Consider the following 22,531-nt stretch of genomic DNA (forward strand, 5'->3'; position numbering starts at 1 on the left):
GGGGCAAGGCGCAGCCCCATGTCACCCGAGCGGCCGGCGCGGCCCTCAGCCCAGTGCCCGACACTTCTCAGGGCCTCACTGCTTTCCCGCTGGAGGAGCTCAGGAGGACGCCCTCCCGGCTCAGAGCTCATTCGGGGTATTTCCCTCCGCGTGTAGACCCACGTGCGGAGTGGGGGGAAGAGAACCCCCCACTCCAGGCCCCACATGTGTTCAGGGCCGGGGGCTGCTGTGGTCATCAGAACCCGGGAGGTCGGGGCTGTGGCCTGCATGTTGGTGGGGGCAGGTCCTGCCCCCCTCCCAGCCCGTGGGGTCCGCCTGGTGACACTGGCAGCACGCAGGACTCAAGACAAAATGTAAGGAGCCAACAGCGGGCATCTAGCAGCCTCGGGTGGCTGACCGCGGGCTCCCGCCTCGTCTTGTCGGGCCTCCCAGGCTGGGCCTCACGCTGAACCGCAACGTGGTGGTGTCCAGCTGCCCGCCCAGCGTCACCCTTGTCACCCTCCAACCCTGTCCTTCCGGGGGTGCCCCGGGCGGCAGCGGGACCCCGGCACCCCTCATCCCACCTCCCTGGTGGCAATCCTGCTGGCTCCCCTTGCACGATCCGCCCAGAATCCACCTGCCTGTCAGCGGGGTCCAGCCTCCACCCTGTCCCGGGGCTGGGGGGTCCCTTCTCAGCCTCCAGGCCTCCCCGCTTCGGTGTCCTGGCGGTGTCCTGGGGGTGGCCCTGGGCCTTCCGAAGTGGTCGCTCTCCTGCAAACTGTGCCCTCTCGGCCGCCCTGCTGTGACTCCGGCTCCGTGGGTGCCCGTCCAAGGGTCCGGCCCAGGGTCACCCCCAGACCTTGGCGCGGGCGCTCTGGGCCGGATGGGCCCCGGGGGGCTCCCACCTGCGGGCTGAGCACCGGCGTCCCCGAGCTCCCCGCGACCCTGCGCCCCGTGCGCCCTCGGTCAGGGGCTGGCGGGGGGCGGGGGCCGGGGCCGGGGCCGGGGCGCTGTCGGGCGGCGGCCGGCAGGGGGCGGGCGCGGGGCCGCGGCTCCGGGAGGCGGCGGGGAGCGCGCGGGGAGCGAGCGCAGGAGCGCGGCGGCGGCGGCGGAGACGCGCGCGCCCAGCCCACCCCCCGCGCCCGCCGCCGCCCGGACAATAAACAGCCGCGCGCGGGGCGATGCCCGAGCCGGTGCCGCCGCCCCCGCGCCGCGCAGCCCCGGCCGCCAGGCCCTAGCCCCCCCGCCCGCGCCCGCCCCGCGCCCGCGCCCGCGCCCAGCATCGCCGACCCTCCCGGACCGCGGCGGGGACATGGAGTGAGTAGGCGCGGGCGGGCGGGCGGGGGGGCGAGGCCGGGACCCCGCGCCGCCCGGGCCTCCGCCGGCCCCATCCCCATCCCCGTCCCCATCCCCATCCCCATCCCCGTCCCCATCCCCATCCCGGCGGCCCACGGACTAGCGGGGACGCGGGGGCGCCTGGGGAGGGGAGGCCGCGCCCGCCCGCGCCCCGCGCCCCGCGCCCCGCGCCCCCGCCCGCGCCCCGCTGGCCTGGACCGGGGCCACCTGTGGGCTCGGAGCGCGGCGATGGAGCGACCCCTCCCCACGGCCGCGCCGGCCGCAGCCCCCCGCGCCGCCCCCTGCGCCCTGGACGCCGAGTCCTCGCTGCGCCCCGCCGCCTGCCGCCCCCAGCGCCCCAGGAGCCCCCGCCCAGGGCCCCGCGACCCCGACCGCGTCCGAGCCCCCGGGAGGGAGGGGGCGTCCCCGCAGCCTGCGCCTCCGGGTGTGTGAGCGCGAGGTCCAGGTGCTTTCCCCCGCCAGCCTGGGTCTGGTCCCTCCCCAAGGAGAGCTCCCCAAGATGGGCCCCCAAATGGTGTGGCCGGGAGCCTGGCCGGCCTAGGTGCAGTGGACTGGGCAGCCTGGGTCCCTGGGGGTCCCGTGAGGGGCCGCTGGGCGGCAGGGGGTTTGGCACGTGCAGTTCGGGGTGAGTGTGCTGGTCCCGTCAGAGTCCCCTGGCTCCCGGGCATCAGGGCAACCCCCAGGCCCCACTCCCACAGGTGGGCCCTGGCAGGTTGGGGGGTGTGTTGACAGGGCCAGGAGGTGGGAAGCCGTGTGTGGGGTGCTAGCAGCCCCCCCCACCCCCCTGGCGGGTGCCGAGGCCTGCCGAGCCTCGCTTTGGGCCCGGTCTCCACCCTGGACGCGGAGGTCCAGCCGGCCCACCCGGCGGCTCCCCCTGCCCTTCCCACTGGGTGTGTTTTCTGAGCCGACAACTCCCCTCCGGGGATTCACCCGTGACCCGCCACACCCTCAGCTGGGTGGGGGCCGCCGCCTCCCGCCCTCCCCAGGAAGGCGACACCCGATGTCCTCTGCTTTTGAAAACCCAGACAAAGGCCCAGCCTGCTCCCCCACCCGGCCCCGGGAGCCCAGCCAGGGGCTCAGGGGAGCCAGGGCCCGGATGTGTCTGCGCTGGGCTCCCCGACTTGTTTATCTGCTCTGCTCCCCAGGCCCAAGGGGGGGCTCTGGGCCTCCCGACAGCAGACCCTGAGCAGACCCTGAGCGCAGTGTGGCTGTGGGGAGGGGGCTGCCCCAGGGGCTGCGGGTGACAGACAACAGGGACGTCCCCCGCAGAGCAGAGGAGCGAGGGGGTGTTCTGGTTGGACTCCTGTTTCCTGCGGTCCCTCTCACCCTCAGCACTCACAGTGAGGCCCAGAGAGGGAGTCACACAGCACAAGGAGGGGCCTGGGTGCTGGCTGCCCCTGTGCCTTGTGGTCGTGGGTCAGATATGATGCCGTGGGCCCCACTTGGGGGGTTCGCTGGTTTCTCTGGGCGCAGACGTGGGGCCAGGACCTGGCGTTCGGCGGCCTGAATGGCCATGAGCGAAAGCCTCCGTCCATGGGTGCGCCCGGGGGCACGATGGGTGGGGAGTGGCTCCATCTGGTGCCGACCCGGTGCAGCCCCTGCCCCCGCTCCGTTCGGGATCGCAGGTGGCAGTGGGGTCCGCGAGGACCCGCCCGCTCGTTCCGTGGATGCTGCCGTCAGAGCCGCAGGAAGGAGATGCCTGCGGCTATCGGTGCTGCCGGCGAGTTGCTTTTAAAAACACGTTTAGGAATTTCACAACGTTGTGTTAAGGATTGAAGATTCGTTTTTGTTCACTTAAGAATTTGAGGGTTTAACACAAATTGTGGAGGGACCCCAGGGAGGCCGGGGGCAGGATGACCGTCCCGGGAGCACCTCGGGAGCTGGGTGGGAATCCTGCGCTGGGGGGATTTGAGGGGCTGCTGCGCTGGGAGCCTCCGGCGCTGGCGGGTGCGCGAAGGCCAGCTCGGCTCCGAGGCCGCCCCCCCCCGCCCCATCCCCACCGAGTGCGGGCCTGGCTGAGGGCAGGGCTAGGCCTCGGGGCCGGCCCGGAGAGCACAACCCTTCCCAGGACCCTTCCCAGCTCCCTTCCGACCCACGTCAGGCCTGGACGTTCTCCGCTGGGGCACGGTGGGTCCTCAACGCCCCTCCACCCTCTAGTGCCCCCGCGGAACGAGCGGGGAGCCGGTTGACAGGCAGCAGCGTGCCCTGATGATTGAACCTAATAACAAGCTTTTATTCTCGTTGTATCTATTTTCTGATGTTTTTACTCGGAGGTTTGTGGGAGCGCCTTCTGCTTCTCAGTCTTGGTGACCACGTGGCGGTTCCGCGGGGGAGGGGGGCTCACTGGACCCGCAAGTGGACTCGAAGGGAAGGAGCAGACTGCGGTGGAGGTGGTGGCAGGAGCACGGCAAGGTGGTTAACGTTTAGTGGGCACCTGCTGTGTGCCCAGCCCTGTTCTGAGTGCTTTGTCTCTGTGGACTTGCTGGATCTTTACTGCAAGCATGCGAGGTGGGGAAACCGAGGCACGAGAGGTGACAGTGCCACACCCGGGGCCACGGAGCTCCTGGGTCCTTCAGCGGCCAGGGTCGGGGAATGGGGGCCTTTGCACCTTCCTGTGTCCCCTTCCTGTGTCCCGGGCTGTGGTCCGGGGAGGGGGTATCCTGACATTGGCCTTTCACCCTGGTTTTGTTCTCAGTCACATGGAAGGTGGCCTTGGGCGCTAGAAGCACCTGCCTTGAGCCTCCCCGCCCCCCAGGGACCCCTCTGTGTCCTGCTCCATTTGGGGCATGGAGAGGCGGCGTCCTGATCCCCGCTCCATGGGACGTTGAGCAGGGCTGAACAGGGACGGGAGCCCGCCCGGCGCCCCGGGGGGATGCCCTGGAGGACGGGGGGTGCGGTATGGCCCGGGCCCTGGAGCGCCACGGGCAGGTGCGCTGCCCCAGCCGCATGGGGACGAGGTCTGGGGTCGAGGGTCGGTCCTGATGCTGCGAGATGGGCTCACGTTCACCCTCGACCGGGTCTGGGGCCCTGTTTCCGTCCGTCCTTCCGCATTCGGGGAACCCATCTGTTCCCTTAACGCTGCCTGCTGACCCTGCAAGCCTTGTGTAGGGTCGGGCCTGAAGGAGGGTCTTCCCCGCGCTGTGGGCAGGGGCTCCCCGTCCATCCCGTCGCCGACCTTTCCTAGGAGGGTCGTGCCTTGGGGCGCCTGGGTGCTCCCGACAGGTAAGCGGCCGACTCTTGGCTCCGCTCAGGTCACCGTGTGAGGAGGGCGAGACGGAGCCCGTGTCAGCCTTGCGCTGTCCCTCTAATCCACACGTAGAGGGCTAGGCAGGCAGAGGGCATGCCCGGCGGGGGGACCGGCCTGTCACGGGGCGGGGGAAGGGAGCGCTCTCGGGTTTGGGCTCTGGCCGGGTCCTGCCAGCCTGCGTGCCCAGCTGCGGCGCCACGGGCAGCCCGGGAGGGCGTCCAAGCGGGACGGGGGTGAGGCTGTGACCAGGCCTAAGAAACAGGCTCTGGAAGCCGAGGAGCAGGTGGGGGCTCAGTGGGAACAGCCACCGAGGGGGCGGCCTGGGGAGAAGGGCCAGGGCTGCGGGGGGGACCCCGCGTCTCGGTGGCCGGGTCGGAGGCGAGCACTTCCGTGGTGCTCAGGGCTGCCCACAGGTGGGGGGAGATGGCGCAGGCCCTGGACAGAGGGACGGAGGGTCGGAGTGCGGGGCGGGATCCCAGGGCTGTGACATCACGCTCACGGGGCTCAAGGACCCCCGAGCCGGTCACCCGGACCGTCTGGATCGGGCGGGGAACCAAGAGGGGAGCCCCAGCCGGGCGTGCGGTGGGGAGACAGGAGTCAGTGGGTGGGCGCCTCGGGGTGGACGAGAGGGTGGCGGTGGGTGGGCGCGGGGCTGCGTTGGGGGCAGCAGGGTGGGGCTTTCGGGGCAGGGCCCTGGCCGGGAGCTTCGGGGACCCTCTGGCGCAGAGCGAGAGCCGCTGCCCGTAGGGTGTGCGCGGGCCCTGCGGCCCGGGAGCGTCCAGGGCAGGGCGAGCGGGATCTCACGATGCCCCGACGGTCTGCGCTCCTGCCGCACGAACGGGCGTGTGCTCTTGCGGCCTTGGTTGACGTGCAGCTCACACCGCGCTCGACCCACCTGACGCAAGCACGTCATTCGGTGCGTCGCACAGCCGGACAGTCGTCACCTCTGCCTAGTTCCAGAACATTCCCTGAGCCCCAGTCCGTGGCCGAGGGACGTGTCCACGTGTGGACGGACCTCCCTGCGCTTTCCTGTTCATCTGTCATGGACGCTGGGGTCGTCTCATACGTTAAATGTAGCCGTTTTCTTTAAATTAAGTTTTGAATTAAAAAGAATTTTAAAGATCTTATTTATTTGTTCACGAGAGACACAGAGAGAGGCAGAGACACAGGCAGAGGGAGACGCAGGCTCCATGCAGGGAGCCCGACGCGGGACTCGATCCCGGGACCCCGGGGTCGCGGCCTGGGCCTAAGGCAGACGCTCAACCACTGAGCCCCCAGGTGCCCCGTGTAGTCACGTCCGGGGTGAGGTGCTTGGGGCCTGTCCCTTGTCCTCTGACGGGTGTGGGGAGCCCGGGCCCTGTTTTAGATAAATGTGACATGTGACAGTGAGTTTTTTCAGAAACAGAGACGCCCGGGTGGCTCAGGGTGAGCATCTGCCTTCCACCCAGAGCGTGACCCCGGGGTCCCGGGATCGAGTCCCCTGTCGGGCTCCCTGCATGGAGCCTGCGTCTCCCTCTGCCTGTGTCTCTGCCTCTCTCCCATGAATAAATAAATTCTTAAAAAACCAAAACAAGCAACAAAAGGAAGTGGTTGTAGGACAAGTGGCCCACAGGGGTGGCAGGAAAGTGACAGGGGAGGGAATCCCTGGGTGGGGACCCGAACTGACTCCTCGGTCCAGCAAACGCTTATTGAATGCCTCTAGGGCCGTGTTAAGGACAGAGATGCTGTCCTTGTGGAGAAATAAGGGAGAAAGTAAGTGAGCCTGGGAGGGGGTTGGAGGCCTCTTCGGGGAGGTGACAATGACGGAGGGCCTGAGGGAGTCGGTGAGGCCCAGGGGGGTGCACAGCAGCCAGAGGACACAGCGAGTGCAAAGGTCCTGCGGTGGGTGGGCCTCCCGGAATGCTGGCGGGGAGTGGAGGCCAGAGGGCCCTTGGCCTGTGGGGCTGCTCTCTGCAGCTGGCGGAGAAGGCCTGTGGGTTCACGCCCCACTGCCCTCTGGTTGTGAGGGCCCAGGGCAGGATCCATGCCCCCACCCCCCCCCAGATTACTAGCCAGCAGCTTTGCTCCTCTGGCTCTGCGGCCTGCTCCCATCTCGGTGGAGCCTCTGCCTGGAACATTCTAGAAAGCCCATGCATGCCTCATGAGCTGTTTGCCTCCCCAGGGACCTGTGCTGAGTGCTCAGGGTCCCAGAGGAAGAGAACTCTCCCTGGAGAGGTCAGGAAGGCTTCCTGGAAGAGGCAGCTGCCCTTGAGCTTGGAGGTGGAGGAAGGCCGCACAGGGGGAGGCAGGGAGCGGGTGGAAGGAGAGGGGCGAGTATGGGGAGGCTGCGGCTTCCCGGGGCTGATGGGCGGGCGTGGAGGGCTTGGAGCGGGGAGGTTCGGGGGGCTGACGGCTGGCAGAGGCCCGGCAGGGAGCAGGGGACACCCCACCCGAGGAAGCCCCCCCGGGGGACTCTGCTCCCCTTCTGCGTCCCCAAGACCAGGGCGACGGGCAGCTGTTTCCGTTTAGCGAGCGCAGGAATGCTGCCGGGCCAGGACCCTCCATCCTCCATCCGTGGGAGCCACCCCGAGTGCACCCCACGCCGGCGCCCTCCGCAGGCCCAGCTGCCCTGCCCGCTGGGTGACCTTGGGCGGGTTGCGTAACCTCTCTGGTGCCTTCAAACCCCGAGTGCCTCCCAGGGCCGGGGCCTGCGCAGGGCTCGTCCGGGCTTGGGCCTCATTAGCTCATCTCCGAAGCCAGGATTATCTCACGCGCTCGCAGCCCACGCCCTCGCGAGTCCTGAGCCGCCCACACCGGGGCTCGAGCCCAGAATTGGCTCCAGGCGCTCTGTAAAAATAATCAGGCGAGGCCCGGAGCCCGAGGGGGGGGCCCTCCCGGAGGAGGGTGGGCCCCAACACCCGCAGCCCCGAGGGTCACCCACGCCCAGCAGAGCCAGGGGAGCCCGGAGGGTGGCCGCACCCTGGGTCACCCTGGGGAGGGGGGGGCACCTCTCCAAACCGACCCAGGCCTTTCAGCCAGAACTCAGTGGGCGCCTCTGGCCTCTGCTCCTCTCCCCGAGCCCCCCCACCCCGGAGGGAGTGCGGCGCCCACGCACGACCCTCCCACCCTCTGGGAGCCCGGGTGCTGTGCTCCCTGCGCACCCAGGGCGCCCGTCTCCCTTAGCAGCTGCGGTTCCTCCCCAGCAGGCCCGACCCCCCTCCCGCAGGCCCAGCAGGTGTCCCAGCCTCAGTTTCCCCGCCCTGGAATGCAGGATGGAGCCGCCCGAGGAGGGCGGTGACGGGGGCGCGTGTTCTCCCGCCCCGGCCGTCCAGGGAGGCCTCTGGTCCTACTTCGGTTTATTTTTCGGATGATGCTGAGCGTTCTCTGGGCTTTACTCGTCCGCCGGGCAGCAGGGCAGGCCCAGAACCTTCGGGGCTACAAGGCCCTCCCCGTGACCCCGGGCGCCCCCCTGCGCCCCAGCCTCTCGGGGGCCCCTGGAGCCCGCGGCGGGGAGCCCCTTACCCCCAGCGCCGGCGGGGGCGGGGGCGGGGGCGGGAGATGCTCGGCGGCCCAACCCCCCGCCTGCCGGCCTCCCCGTTGCCATGGGGACGGCGCGGTTGCCAGGGCGACCGCCTCCCGCGGGCCCCACCAGGGGGGGTGGCGCCTGGGGCGGGAGCGTCGGCGCCCCGGGCACGCGGAGGGGGGCGGGGAGGGGGTGCAGCCCCTGGGCCGGTGCCCTCCGCGCCTGACCTTCCCCTGACCTGGTGGCGGCAGGACCGGCCGCCCGGGGACACTGGCCGCCTTGTTGTCTGCCGCCCGCTGGCCGGCCACGGAGCTGCCCGGTGCCCGCCGACTGGCCACCCGACCGGCCACCCCACGGGGCGGCTGGTCCCTCCACCCTGCAGGCCGGGCCCTGGGGGTGTCTCCCCGCGACAGCTGGGCCGCGCGTGTGGCTCCCGTCCCCGCCGTGCACTGGGCACAAGTGACTCGCCCTACTCGCCCTCTCTGGGCTTCACTTCCGGCCGAGGGAAGGGCATTAGCAGGCAGGGAAGAGTAAGGCCAGGGCGCCGGCAGGGAGTGAGCCGGGTGCCCAAGCGCGGCCCGGAGGTGCTGGCGGCGGAGGGGGTCAGGGCGGCGGGCACAGGCCTGGGCCACACCAGGGTTTCTCCCAAGGGGTGATGGGGGGACGCCCCGGGGGGGGGCTCAGCATCTGCCTTCCACCCAGGGCGTGACCCCAGGTCCCAGGATCCAGTCCCGCATCCGGCTCCCTGCATGGAGCCTGCTTCTCCCTCTGCCTGTGTCTCTGCCTCTCTCTGTGTGTGTCTCATGAATAAATAAAATCTTTAAAAAGAAAAAAAAAAGGAAAAAAAGGGGGTGATGGGAGCCAGGGAGACGTAAGAGCAGGAGACCTAGTGGTTCTGATTCTCGTCTTGGGAAGCTGCCTCTGGTTGGGGGGCGGGGAGTGGTGGTCAGGAGCCAGGGAGGTAGCAGGCCGTGGTGGAGGCCTGGGATGGGAGACGTGGGGCCTGCGAAAACTGGAGGGTGGGCCCGTGTGGGGAGCTCGGGGCAGCACCGACGCAGAAATGTGGCGGATCGGGCCCTTCAGGAAGGGCCTCCGTGCTCGGTTGCTGGATCGAGCCTGTCCCGAACTCCACCCAGCTGGAGCCAGCCTCCCTGAGGAGGGAGAGAGGGAAGCCGCAGAGGGTGTGGCTGGCGCTGCCGGCTCCCCGGGGGGGACACAGGAGGCAGGTGCCGCCCTCCAGGAAGCCAAGAGCTGGGTGGGGTCACCTGGCCGGGGCGTGAGAGCCCGATGATTTCACGGGTCTCAGCGAGGCCAGGAAACAGCCTAGTGAAGCGGGTGGTGGGGCTGGAGGCCAGGAGGGTGGCCTGGGGCTGGGGAAGGGGTGAGGCTCGGTGTGGGCCGTGGGCCTGTTTCCTTTCTGAATCACCGAGGGGGGGGGGGCTGTCCCAGCTGTTTGTGCAGGTGGACGCTCAGGGCCCCAGGGGGGTGCAAGGTGGCTCCTGGTCCTGACGCAGGCTGAGGGCTGGGTGGGGGGACTCTGGGGACTGGGTTCCTGTGCCCAGAACCCGCGTGTGCCCCCCAGGCCCCGCCCCCTGCCCCCCGCCTGGCCCCGGGTCACTAGGACTTGCGCAGGGAGCCCGGAGCCCTGAGCCGGGACCCCGCAGGCCTCGTCCATGTCCAGGCCCCGGGAAGCAGGACCGTGTCCTCCGGCCTCGCTGCTGCAGACGCTTCCTGAGCGCAGGCTGTGCAGCTTCCGGGGACCGGGACACAGCGGGGAGGGAAGGGCCGGGGTTTGGAGCCTGCCGTGTGGGGGGTTCAGGGGAGCAGAGGGCGGGGCAGGGGCCTGAAGGTCGCACCCCCGTCCTGGGCCTCCTGCCCACCCCCAGGAAGCTCTGTCCCTTCAGTGGCTTTGAGCAAACACCATGAACGAGGGAGGTTCCGCGGCTTCTCTGGGCCTTGGGCTCCCGGGAGACCCCGGGGAAGCAGACGCGTCCCAGGGTGGATGGTGCACGCTGCAATCCCGAGGGCTGTGGGGTGAGGCCGGCGGGTGTCCCCGCGTGTCCCCCCCTCGGGGCTGGACAAGCTGTGCGTGGTGGGTGGGAGGCGAACAGGGGTGCCCTGGGCAGTGACGGCGTCTGAGCTGGGAGGGGGCACTTGCTCTTCTGTACCCCGTGCACCCTGTGAGGCTCAGCGCCGCCCTCCCCGCCCTCCCGTCCTTGGGGCCCTGTCCTGGGGGACAGCGGGGGCTTGTTGGGAGAACCAACGAGGTCCTCCTTGACCTTGTGCGTCCCCTCCCCCAGGGTCCTGGCGGCAGAGACCACGTCTCAGCAGGAGCGGCTCCAGGCCATTGCAGTGAGTTCCCAGCGGTGGGGCCCACTCCCCGACCCAGGGCCTTGGGACCCCAATGGGGGGGTGGCAGGGTCCCCGGGACTCAGGTGCCTGCTGGTGCTTCCCCACGAAGTGAGAACGGGGAGACCCTGAGGTCCTCCGAGTGTGGACCGTCGTGCCCCGGCTCCCCTGGCCGCTCGGTGCGGGTGGGAGATCACGCGGGGGGAGCAGAACCTGCCCTTCTCTGGGGGGGTGGGGGCCAACGGGCCAGCTGGGTGCCATTCACAGGAAAGCAGGGTCTTCGGGGCCAAGCCCGGGGTGGGGGGCGCAGCCCTGAGCCCCCGTCCCGCGCAGGAGAAGCGGAGGCGGCAGGCCGAGGTGGAGAACAAGCGCCGGCAGCTGGAGGACGACCGACGGCAGCTGCAGCACCTGAAGGTCCCGCGGGCACCCCGGCGGGGTGGGGGGGGCCGGGGCCCGGGGGGCGGCAGCAGGAAGGCCGCTGCATTCTGACCCGGCCCCCGCCCCGCAGTCCAAGGCGCTGCGGGAGCGCTGGCTGCTGGAGGGGACGCCGTCGGCGGCGTCGGAGGGCGGTGAGGACATGCGGAGGCAGATGCAGGAGGACGAGCAGAAGGCGCGGCTGCTGGAGGAGTCCATCTGCAGGTGGGCGCGGCGGCGGAGGGAGGGCCGGGGCTGGGGCGCAGAGGCCGCCGCAGGACCCCTCCCAGCTCCCCCCCCCGCAGGTGCGCGAGGCACGGGGGAGGGGGGGCAGGTGCCAGCAGCCACCTCCCCGGGGGCTCCCTGGCGCCAGCCCAGCGGGTGCTGTCCCCTGGCTCGTGGACGCAGGGCAGACGCGGGCGCTGGGCCTGCAGGAAGGTGGGGGCAGGGACAGTGGCCCCCGGCGGGGACAGAGGCCTGGAGTTTCCGGGCAGGCAGAGGCCCAGGCTCGGCTCCAGGGCAGCGGGGTCACGGGGACGGAAGCCGAAGCCGCGGCCAGAGTTCCACATGTGCACTTGGTGGGAGGCCTGCCCGGCCCCAGCACGCGCCCCGCACAAGGCTCCCCGTGGAGGCCGGGGTCCTCCCGAGGCCTTTGGGAGAAGGGGGCAGGTGTCACAGTGCCCCCGGCTGCTTCCTTCCCGCCTGTGAGCGGAGGCCGGGCAGCACCAGGCTGGGGTGACGGGCGCCGGGCTGGACCAGGGGCTCCGGGGGCCTCGGCTCTCCTCCTCCCAGGGCAGCCCGCCGCCGCTTGGTGCCCCAGCCTGGATGCCTCCTCCAGGAAGCCCTCCAGGCCGACCCTCACTGTGGTCGGCGGAGGCTCAGTTCCTCCGGGGCGCCTCACCCCCGGGGCCTGACAGGCCCCTGGCCCAAAGCCTCTGAGGGCCACCCCGTGGGGCGGGCTTTAAAATCTTTGTTTTGTTCTCGCCGGATTGTGTGGAGCATTATCTCCTGGAACTTGGAAGGGGACATGGTTTTTCCAGTTTCCCCAGAGAGATGAGGCTTCCCGTAAAAACAAAACAAAACGAAACGAAAGGCGCACATCTGAGTGGGACACGGGGGAGCTGGTCGGGAAGCGGGAGAAGTCAGCCGCAGCCAGCGAGGGTGGCGGAGGCCGGGCCGGCGGGGCCGCTGCTCTGTGCCTCGGTTTCCCCGGCTGCGGGAGGGAAGGAGGACGCCTCGCGGGTGCGGCGCTCGCGTCTCGAGGCCGGAGCGGAGCGGGCGCCTGGTAAGCGCGGTGGCCTCTTGTGCCCCCTCAGGCTGCAGAAGGAGATCGAGGTGCTGGAGGACGCGGGCCCGCTGCCCGCCGCCGGGGACGCACCCGCCGCCCCGAGCCCCGCCGAGGCCCATAAGGCCGAGGTGCTCGTCGATTCTCAGCAGGTGAGGCGGTGCTGACGCTCCCTGGCGGCCGCCCCGGCGGGCACCCACCCCTGAGGGCACCCACCCCTGCGGGCACCTGCCCCTCCTGGCTCCAGGCTGGGACACCCCCCTTCAGGGTCACTGTGGCACAGAATTCAGAGCTGGGGCTTGCATTTGGATTACAGCCTCCCACCTCCCTGTTGTGTGACCTGGGACAGTTGCTTTGCCTCCCTGGGCCTCAGTTTCCCCCCGCCCCGGGCCTCAATCTCCCCCCGGGCCTCAGTCTCCCCCCTGGGCCTCAGTCTCCCCCCTGGGCCTCAGTCTCCCCTCGGGCCTCAGTCTCCCCCCTGGGCCTCAGTCTCCCCTCGGGCCTCAGTCTCCCCCCTGGGCCTCAGTCTCCCCCTGGGCCTCAGTCTCCCCTCGGGCCTCAGTCTCCCCCCTGGGCCTCAGTCTCCCCCTGGGCCACAGTCTCCCCTCGGGCCTCAGTCTCCCCCCTGGGCCTCCCCAGAGCACCCACGTGCTGGGATGTCGTGAGGGACGGCAAGCGCTCTCTATGCAAGACCTGGCCCGTAGGAAGCCATGGACAAAATCCCCACCTGCTGTCACCCTACTTGCACGGTCACAGCCGTCGCCCATCCCCTGCTCTCAGTAGCCCCTTCAGGGGGAGCAGGATCCCCATTCACTGGGAGACAAGCGCTGTGGCCCAGAGATGTTGGGAGCACCTGCCCCCACGTGCTCTGGGCTTCAGGGCCCCGGGGGGTGGGTCAGGGGTCCTGCCCTTTCTGTCCTAGGGAGGGTGGGCCCCAGGGTGCTGCAGGACCCGCATCCCTGCTTCGTGTCCGAGCCCCCAGCTGCCCCCCCCATAGCCTTGGTCCTGCTCTCACTGGCCTTCGGGGCTGACCAGGGCGGCGTGGCCCGGGCCCTGCCTCACTGACCAGGTCTCTCCCTCCTCTCTTGCAGGCCCCGGCGGGCACACCCAAAGGTAGGCTTCTGGGGGGGCCTGCGCACGCTCACAGCCGGCGGGGGGGGTCCCTGCACACCCTCTGCTGTTGGGGTCATGAGGGTCATGGCCTTTCTCCCGCAGCCGCTCCTGGGCCTCACCCAGCGCCCCTCATCGTGGCTTCCCTCCGACAGGCGAGGGATCCGAGACCCTCGGGGTCCCCCCCCCAACTCATCTGCACCCCCTTGGAGCTCCCGGGCGGGCGCCTCGCTTCTCGCATCCCAAGCTGGGGTCCGGGGGCCGAGGAGCCGGGGTCCCAGCTGTCCCGGGGCAGCCGCGCTGTTCGACCCCCGCGGGGGTGTGGGCGCCGGGCAGAGCGGGAGCCTGCGCCCGATTCCCGTCTGGGCCCTCGCGGGCCCTCGGCAGCGTGGGCTGTTCACGCGGCGCGTGGCGTAGCTTCCGGAGCGTATTAAAGCTACCTGACGTGAAGCGCGTCTTCCGCACGTGCCTGAAGCTGTTTTCACGCGGAGAGCGTGGACGGGAAGCCCAGAGTCTGGCCGGACTCGCGTGTCCGTTTCGCCGGGCAGTGTCCTGCCGTGGGGTTAGAAGTTAATAATTAAAAAAAAAAATTTCACGCGGGCCTGAGGATTTTTGTGAAAATCGTTGGGGCTGAGAGATGGACACGGCCTGGGGGCTGGTGTGTGTTTGGGGGCAGGGCACGCGGGGGGCAGGCGTGCGGGTGTCCGCGCCAGTGTGTGTGCCAGGGAGGTCTGGGCGTGTCCGGGTGGCTGCGGTACTGCGGGTGTCTGCGTGTCGGGGGTGGCTGGGGGTGCCCGGGGGGCGTCGGGCGTCCGCGTGACCTCCTCTCTCTGACCCCATCTCTGTCTCTTCACCCTCCGCCTCCTGAACAGAGACACGAGCGTCCAACACCCCCGTGAGGACAGCCGAGGGCTCCACCATGATGAAGGCAGGTGGGTCAGCCCCCAGCTCGCCCCCCGCGTCCAGCTGCTGCCCTGGGGCGCCCGGAGAGGCCGGGGCTGCGTCCCACGCACACGTGGCCTCGGCAGGAGCTGTGGCCGTGGGGGTGGTCCGGGCTCGGACCCCGGGGTGGGGCCTGGCCGCCCCCTCTGCTTTGGCACCTCGGGCACATGCTGGCCCAGCTTCCTCGAGAAGGGGGGCCCCCCGCATGGCAGCGCTCTAACCCGGCCCCCGTGGCTCCCCGCCTAACCCACTGCTCACTCCTGGGGCCCGGCGGGGGGGCACACGTGCGCACACAGCCCGCTCACGCCCGCTCACGCCTGCTGCAGACCCTCAGGCCGCCGCAGGACGGGGAGTGAGCTCCCTGCTCCTGGAGGCGACCAGGCCGGGGCGTCTCTGTGCTCCTGGGTTAGTGCTGGGCGTTGCACAAAGTGGGGGTTCAGGGCCCCGCTCTGCCGCCAGGCCAGGCCCTCGGTGTCCACCCGCTGCAGCAGCGGGGTCGAACCGGCCGCACGCCCGGGGCCAGGCACAGAGCCCAACGGCAGTGACAGGTCATCGCGGTCGGCAGGGCCCTCGGCTGCTGCGGGTGCTGGGTGAGTTGTGCCGGCACGAACCACGGAGGGAGGTGGAGAGCATCTTGGGGGCAGGGGGCTGGCAGGGGAGGCCCGGGGCCTCCCGCGGGGTCACGCAGCTTTGCTCCAGGAGGCTCGGGACAGAGGGTAGCGTCAGCCAGAGAAGGGGGGCCCCGGGCCCGTGTGCCAGCTGCACCAGCCCCCCTGACCTTAGCTGACGACCTCGCGTAGGCACAACCCACCCCACCGCGCGCCTGGAGCTGAGGGCGTCAGGCCGTGCAGGGACGTGGAGTCAGACGACACTCGGTCGGTCATGGTCAGTCATCCGGCAAGCGCTTGTTGAGCACCTGCTGTGTGCGACATATGAGGGCCACAGCCTTGGGGGGGGTGACGTCCTGACAAGGACTGCGCCCTCTGCAAGGAAGTTATGGAGAAAAGAAGGCAGCGTGGAGAGCTGGAGGGGGAGGGTTTGTCAGAGGGCTCGGGTAGGCCAAGCTCACAGGTGCCATTGGAGCAAGGACCCAAAGGCAGCGGGGGTGCAGGGCCTGGGGTTAGGTGGTTCAGGTGGGGAGCAGGGGACGTGCAAAGGCCCTGGGCTGGCCAGGCCCTGGCTGGTTGGAGGGGTAACCAGGAGACCTGGGAGGGGGAGGAGGGGGCTCAGGGCTGTGACAGTGCGAGGCGTTCAGGGTCCCGAGGGAGGAGGGGAGCCCTGCAGGGTGGCGGGGGGGGGGGGGGGGGCGGGGGGGGGGGGACGTGCCCCACTCGGTGCTTGTCGGAGCCCTCTGGCGGCTGCGGGGAGAACAGGTTGGGGGGACGGGAGCCGAGGGGGGACAGCGCTGGTCCTGGGGAGTGGGGGGAGGGGGAGATGGAGGGGGAGATGGGGAGGGCGAGAGGACTGCGCTGGTCCTGGGGGGGACACGTGGGCGGGCTCCAGGTCTTCCGAAGGCCAGACCCTCGGGCTCTGCAGATGGACCCCTGGGGAGTGAGGACGACGAGGGAACTGCCCCGAAGGGTGGGAAGACCCAGGAGGGCACTTACAGGGCAGATGCAGGGGGGAGGCTTGGATGAGGTGACTCTGGGCACGGGCAGGGGGGGGGGAGTCACTGCGGGAGGGGCGGGGGGGACCCAGTGTGCCCTGTGGTCCTCTTGGGAGGGATTTCCAGGGGGTGGGGCGGGGTCTTGGCCCCTGAGCTGCATCCCGATGGGTCAGCGACTCGGGGAGGACGGTCCGTTCTCCGTAGCGGGAGGGATGAGGGGCCGCCGGCTGGACACGCGCGTGGAGAGCGGGTCGCAGAGCGCCGGGCGCTGGGTGGTCCCGCGGGGAACGCGGCCCTCTGACCCGGGCCTGGGCGCCGCCTCCCTCGGACTCACTCGCTGCTCTGCGGTGACGGAGCAGTGTGAGGCCCTGCCGCTGGGCGGGCATGCAGGCCGGGCCTCGGATGCCCAGCGAAGGGCCTCAGGCGGACGCTGGCAAGCCCTGGGAGGAGGCGGAGCTGGGGGGCGCCCCCACTGCTTGGCTCTGCGCTGCCGGCTCCCCTTCCCTGGCTTGGCTGCAGCCGGCGGGGGGCTCGTGGGCGGGTGGCCTCGGGTAACCCGCGCCTCTCGTGCCAGCCATGTACTCGGTCGAGATCACGGTGGAGAAGGACAAGGTGACGGGGGAGACGCGGGTGCTGTCCAGCACCACCTTGCTCCCCCGGGAGCCGCTCCCTCAGGGCATCAAGGTCTACGAAGACGAGACCAAAGGTACGCAGCCCCCGCACCCCCCGCCCCCAGCCCGAGCCAGAGCCCGACCCGCAGCCTGACCGAGCACCGAGCATGGGGCAGGCCCTCCGCCCACGGCGCTGGTGGGTAGAGGCGGTTCCGCGTGGACCCGCAGCCCCATCGCTCCTCGCTCCCGGAATCTGCCCTGGAGCTTGGCTGAGGGTGGGACTCGCCTCCATCCCTGGGCTTCCAAATAAAGGTGACCAAACCCCCAGGGGTGCAGAGGGCGCCCTGAGAGGGCCTAGCAGGGCAGGGAGGGGGCCGGGGGGCTCCTCAGAGGACGTGAGCAGGAGCTTGTCCGTTGAAGGAAACCGTGTGTGTGACAGCGGCCACAGCACGTGCAAAGGCCCCGCGGCAGGACGCAGTGTGCTGGGCTGGAGGACCAGGCGGGGTCTGGGGGGCTGCTGCAGAGTGCGGGGAGGGTGGGCAGGGGCCGCGGTGCTGAGACCTGGTTTGGTTTTGGGGGTTCCTTCTAGCAGCTGGTCGGGGAACAGGGTGTGAGAGACCCCCACAAGGAAGCCCGCCTGGGAGGAGCAGAGGAGCAGGGCAACCTTAGTCAAAACCCAGCATGTCAAAAAACAAAAAAACAAAAAGAAACAAACAAACAAACAAAAAACACCCCAGCGTGTCTGTCTCTCTGTCTCTCTCTCTATAATTTGCATACATAAGATTCACTCTTTTTTTGTTTTTAGGTAAGAAAAAGTTTCATTTAAACTGCATTATCCATCAGTATTGATTGCTTTATTTATTTTTAAATTGTTTTAAAAGATTTTATTTGACGAGAGACAGAGAGAGGCAGAGAGCGCGAGCCTGTGCACACCAGCAGGGGGAGTGACAGGAAGAGGGAGACGGAGAAGCAGGTCGGGACCTGAGCTGAAGGCAGACGCTTCGCCGCCAAGACACCCGGGCGCCCCCACTGTCAGGATTTAGACAGCAATTTTATAAGTCGTTTGGCATTTAAACTTTGGTCATTTTTGGCATGGCCTGCGACCGTAGCGCGTAAACAAACCCCGGGAGGGGAAATTTTCTGGGCAATAGTTACTACGATGATAGAAGGAGGAGAAGAACCCACTTTAGTAAACAAAATACATTTTAAAAAGGAATTAAAAAGGCATCTTCAAAATCAAGGGAAACATGGGCTTTCTTCATGCAGTGGAACCCACGGAGCCCATCACCCGAGCGAAATAGAAGATTACGGTGCCCAGCTCCGGAGCCCGTTAGCAAGTGCACAAGGGCTGCCTTTACAAGAAGATGATGCACGGAGCGGAAGGGGACAGGACAGGCGCACAATTCAGTATAGAGGGCAGTTTTTTATTTTAAAAAAGATTTTAAAATAGATTTATTTATTCATGAGACACACAGAGAGAGAGGCAGAGACACAGGCAGAGGGAGACGCAGGCTCCATGCAGGTAGCCCGACGTGGGACTCAATCCCAGGTCTCCAGGCACTGAACTGCTGAGCCACCCGGGCTGCTCATGGGTTTTGGTTTATTCACCATGTTGCACTTTTTTTTTTTTTTTTTTACTAATTCCAGAACATTTTTCTTCCCCAAACAGGTACCCTATCACCCCCTGTCCCCACCACAGCAACCACTAACCCCCTTCCAGTCCATGGATGAGCCTGTCCTGGACGTGTCACACACGTGGAGTCACATACTACGTGGCCTCCTGTGTCTGGTTCCTTCCCTGAGCGTCGTGGGCTCAGGGTCTGTCCACGTTCATATTTTATGGCCAAATAATAGTCTGTGGTTCAGATGGATCACATTTTGTTTATCCGGTCATCAGTTGACGGAGATCTGGGATGTTCCCACCTTTTAGTTTTAGAATGCTGTACAAGTGTTTGTATGGGCGTATGTTTTCATTTCCGTTGGGTGATACCTAGACATGGAATTTCTGAGTCATATGGGGATTTCTGCGTTTAACCCTTTGAGGAACTGCCATGGTGTTTCCTGTAGCAACTGCCCCATCCTTCCTTCCCTCCAGACGTGCGTGAGGGTCCCCGCCTCCCCACATCTTCAGCAACACTTCTTGTCCATCGTTAGGTCGTTATTATTACTGTGGCCATCCTGGTGGTTGTGGAATGATACCTCAATGTGGTTTTGGCTCCCGAAGCCTCGTGTTCTCAGAGGCTGCTGGGGTCTCTGTGACACCCGGGAGGCCACGAAGGAGACCTGGTCACGGCCCGGCTCTCCCATGGTTTGGGGACGGAGACCTGGGGGCAACCCCCATTCCAGCTCTCACCAGCTGTGTGACCCTGGGTCACTCCCAGCTGCCTCGGCTCCTGGACGAGAAAGACCTCATGGGGCCAAGGGCATAGGAAATGCCCGAGTTTGCAGAAGGTCCTCACCTCCGCCTCTTGGCGCAGCCCGGCCCGGCCCTGGGGGATTCTGGACCCGCCAGACTGGACTCTGGTTGCTTGGCGATGGGAAGGTGACCGGTTTCCATGGCAGCCGAGGGCTCGGATTCCTATCTTAGGGCAGGGGCCAGTGGGAAATAGCTCGGTTCTGAAGGGACACCGCACCCTCCGGGCCTCCAGCCCCAAGTCACTGCGAGGCCTTGAGGTGTGGACGCCCCTCCCTAGGGGCCTGGAAACTGAGAGTGGAAAGTGCTTTCCTCCTGGCCGGCAGCCAGGTGCTGGAGCCCTGACCCTTGGCCGGGAGGTGGCGAGTCCCGAGGGTGCGGGGTGTGTCCCCCCGGCAGGCAGCCAAGCAGCTGTGTCTCCGGGAGTTTGCTGGGCTGGGGAGTGTGGCCCGGACTCCGCGGGTGCTGCACCCCGGCCCTCGGCCCCGGGACACACCAGGTCAGACAGACAGACGGGGCGGTCGCAGAGGTTTGGAAGGTCCACGCAGCAGGTTCCTCGTGCACACGCCACCCAGGGCACCACGTGCTTCCCTTCCAGACGCGGGTAGAGCGTTTCCAGGAAGTGGCCGTGCCCGGGGTCGCACGGGCCGTCGTCAGCAAGGTCACCAAGTTTATGTCTTATGCCCTGTTTTCTGGGACTGGAGCCCCCTTCTCTCCCGACCCCAAACTGATAAACACCCCTCTCAGTGAATCTGGCTGCAAGAGACAGTCCGTGGACGTGAAGTCATAAGCCCCTGGGACTTGAGCGAGGATGGCGCAAGCCGACCCAGGCCGCAGCAGGGCGGGCTCGGCCCGTGAGCGACTGTCCTTGAGAACAGGAGCTACACGGCAACCCAAGACCGGCCACGGGGTCCCAAGGAAGGAAGAGGTCACGCTCCCCGAGAAACCCCTCGTGGGAGGGACAGGCCCGCGGTCCGGCTTGGTCCCCCTCTGCACGGCACCGTGTTGGCCGCGGGAGAAGCTGTCGTACTTGGCAAGGTGGCCTCACGGGGCCCTGCCGCTGGGGATGTGGACGGCCGCGAAGGGCGGGACAGCTCAGTCCCCATCCACTAACTCCCACGAGCGCCTGTGCATGCTCGTCTGCGCCAGGTTGTCGGGGCGCACAGATCCCCGCGGGGAGCTTTGAGTGTCGGTTGGTTTTATAACGTGTGATTTTGTCTCACTTGCTCTTTAGCCTAGAGGGTGGGCCACGGCCTCGCGCGGCACCCCCGCCCCGAGAGCCAGCTTACTCCCTCTCTCTCTCTCCCCCCCTGCCCCCGCCAGTGGTCCACGCCGTGGACGGTACTGCGGAGAACGGGATCCACCCGCTGAGCTCCTCCGAGGTGGACGAGCTCATCCACAAGGCCGACGAGGTCACGCTGAGCGAGGCGGGGTCCACGGCCGGGACAGCAGAGACCCGGGGGGCGTCCAGGGAGCCCGTGCAGACCACACCGTCCAGGCGGGAGATCACGGGCGTGCAGGCGCAGCCGGGAGAGGCCACGTCGGGGCCGCCGGGCATCCAGCCTGGCCAGGAGCCCCCCGTCACCATGATCTTCATGGGTTACCAGAACGTGGAGGACGAGGCCGAGAGCCAGAAGGTGCTGGGGCTGCAGGACACCATCACGGCGGAGCTGGTGGTCATCGAGGACGCCGCGGAGCCCAAGGAGCCCGCGCCCCCCAACGGCAGCGCCGCAGAGCCCCCCCCGACCGTGGGCTCCAGGGAAGAGAACCAGGTGGGGCCCGAGGCCCCGGCCAGCGACCCCCAGGACCTCGACACGAAGAAGCAGCGCTGTAAATGCTGCTCCATCATGTGAGCCGCCCGGTCCCCAGCCCCCGGCCCCACCCTCCACACCAGTCACCCACCAGCCCGGCCCCGGCCTGCCCACCCTCCACCCACACTCACGGGCCCCAGGACACGCGGTTGTCACATGTTCCTTCCGAGTTTTCTTTCATTGGAAAGAGAGGGACAGGGGTCCCCCGCCCCATCACCACCCCCGACGCCCCAACCACTGAGCCGTGCACCTACGCCTGGTAGGAGACAGACATGGACAGACCCACTTTTTCCGGAATGAAGGGCACCCCCCACGTCACGGCAGCTCCGCAGATGCGGCCGTCACCCACGGCGGTCCTGGCCGGGGTGCCGGGGGCCTCGAGGCCGCCCCAGGCCGGCCAGCCACCCTCTGGGCCTCCTGCCTGTGCCTTCCTGCCACCTCCACTGAGGTCCCTGAGGGGACATCCTGCCGCAGAGGGACCCGGGGAGCCGAGGGCCCCCGGGAGGCTGCTCTGTCCCCGCTTAGCCCCTGAGACGGGGGTTCCCGGCCAAACTCCGGTGTCCGAATCCTGGACACTCGGGGTGAGGCTGTGCCTCTTGGGGGAGTCTTGGTCGGAGGTCAGGCTCAAGGTCTGGGGAGGGAGCAGGGCCCCTCTGGGCGCCCCCAGCCCAACGTGCCATGCCCCCCACGCCGTCTCTGGGCGTGGCCAGGGGATGCTGGAGCCCGGGAAGGGAGAGCCCCAGGGCACCCCCCGCCCCGCCCGGGAGGGGTCTCGGACCCCCGCCCTGTCTCCTGCAGCAGGTGGCCTCTGCGAGCCGCCCCTTGCACAAGGCGGGGCCTCATGAGCCGCTTCTAGCCCTGAGCTCCGACTCCCACTGGGCCCTCCTTCCTCCTGGTGCTAATTTGGGGACCCTGGGGGGCTGCCCAGGACCTGCTGGGACCAGGGTGCTGGGTCCCTCCAACCGTACCCCAGAGATCAGGCCACTGCCAGCTCCACTGGGCTTGGCACGTTTCTGGCAGCGGCGGGGCGCACGCAGCCCGGGCCGGGGGCTTCCTCCGCGGGAGACCCCATCCGCCGCCCCGCCCGACGTGAGCCTGTCCCCCCCCCCCGGGAGGGAGAGGGGTGCGGGTCCCGCTCCTGGGGGCGGCCACCACCCGGATGTGCACGCACGGCTCCCTGGACGCAGCCACTCGCCCCCAGAGGCACACGTGTGCACACGCTCCCACACGCTCCGGGGCCTCCCGCCCGGTGCCGGGGCAGGTGCAGGGGCCAGCGCTGCCGCAGCCTGGGTCCCGACTCCGCTCTGCCCCTCGGTGGCAGGGGGAGAGGCCGTGTCTGAGGTGACCCTGGGCCATGGCCGTGGGACCCCCTCTTCCTCCTCGAGTCCTCGAGCTGTGAGGCTCCGCTCAAGTGCCCCTCCGCTTCTGACGTGTGACAAGGCCCTTATGTTCTCGACTTTCCCAGAGAAGCAAATAAACAGTGTGAACAGCCCCAGGCCCTGGCGTCCTTGGCTTTCACCTGGGGGGGCGGGCACCAGGGCGGCGGGGCCGTTGGAGGAGGCCCGGGGGAGCCCGTGGGTCCGCAGCCCCGCGCTCTGGGGCTCCCCCCGGGCCGAGGGTGGGTGTCAGTGCAGCCCCCACCTGTGCCCGCCTGACGGCACCTGGGGACAAGGCACAGCTGGTGGGGGCAGGACCTGCCCTCCCGCCCCACCCTTTGGCTGTGAGGCTGCCCCCTGCTGGACCCACAGCCCCAGAGACCCCACCCCCACCCCCAGCAGGTGCACAGTGGCTGCCACCTGCACCTGCGGGGCCTCAGCTCGCCTGTCTATACCTCAGGCCTTATGAACCCTGAGTGGGAGGCTGCCCCAGTTCAGGGGCAGGACGTTGTCCCCTCTACCGGGTGATC

The 22,531-nt window shown here is 68.4% G+C and overlaps 1 protein-coding gene across 3 annotated transcripts; it reads left to right on the forward strand.

Moving 5' to 3' along the window:
• Window positions 1-1,044: 1,044 nt before the first annotated feature.
• PALM (paralemmin) lies at window positions 1,045-22,116 on the forward strand. 3 transcript variants are annotated; one of them, XM_041762637.1, is made up of 9 exons: window positions 1,045-1,296; window positions 10,385-10,436; window positions 10,767-10,847; window positions 10,942-11,072; window positions 12,164-12,284; window positions 13,224-13,245; window positions 14,115-14,174; window positions 16,365-16,496; window positions 20,138-22,116. In XM_041762637.1, exons 1-9 carry the CDS (start codon window positions 1,292-1,294, stop codon window positions 20,665-20,667), a joined length of 1,134 nt encoding a protein of 377 aa, XP_041618571.1. In that variant the 5' UTR covers window positions 1,045-1,291; the 3' UTR covers window positions 20,668-22,116. The 3 variants fall into 3 exon arrangements, with proteins under 3 accessions (XP_041618571.1, XP_041618570.1, XP_041618573.1); XM_041762636.1 differs by lacking the exon at window positions 1,045-1,296 and adding an exon at window positions 10,072-10,118; XM_041762639.1 differs by lacking the exons at window positions 1,045-1,296; window positions 16,365-16,496 and adding an exon at window positions 10,072-10,118.
• The last annotated feature ends 415 nt before the right edge of the window (window positions 22,117-22,531 follow it).

The sequence above is a fragment of the Vulpes lagopus genome, chromosome 7 (genome assembly GCF_018345385.1).
Source record: "Vulpes lagopus strain Blue_001 chromosome 7, ASM1834538v1, whole genome shotgun sequence".
Classification (NCBI taxonomy): Eukaryota; Metazoa; Chordata; class Mammalia; order Carnivora; family Canidae; genus Vulpes; species Vulpes lagopus.

Excerpts from the sequence above, each read along its gene's own strand:
- PALM (XM_041762636.1), top strand. The coding sequence starts at position 10,087 with ATGGTGCACGCTGCAATCCCGAGGGCTGTGGG. Across the intron at positions 11,073-12,163 it reads CTGGAGGAGTCCATCTGCAG|GCTGCAGAAGGAGATCGAGG; the intron begins GTGGGCGCGGCG and ends GTGCCCCCTCAG. Across the intron at positions 12,285-13,223 it reads TGCTCGTCGATTCTCAGCAG|GCCCCGGCGGGCACACCCAA; the intron begins GTGAGGCGGTGC and ends CCTCTCTTGCAG.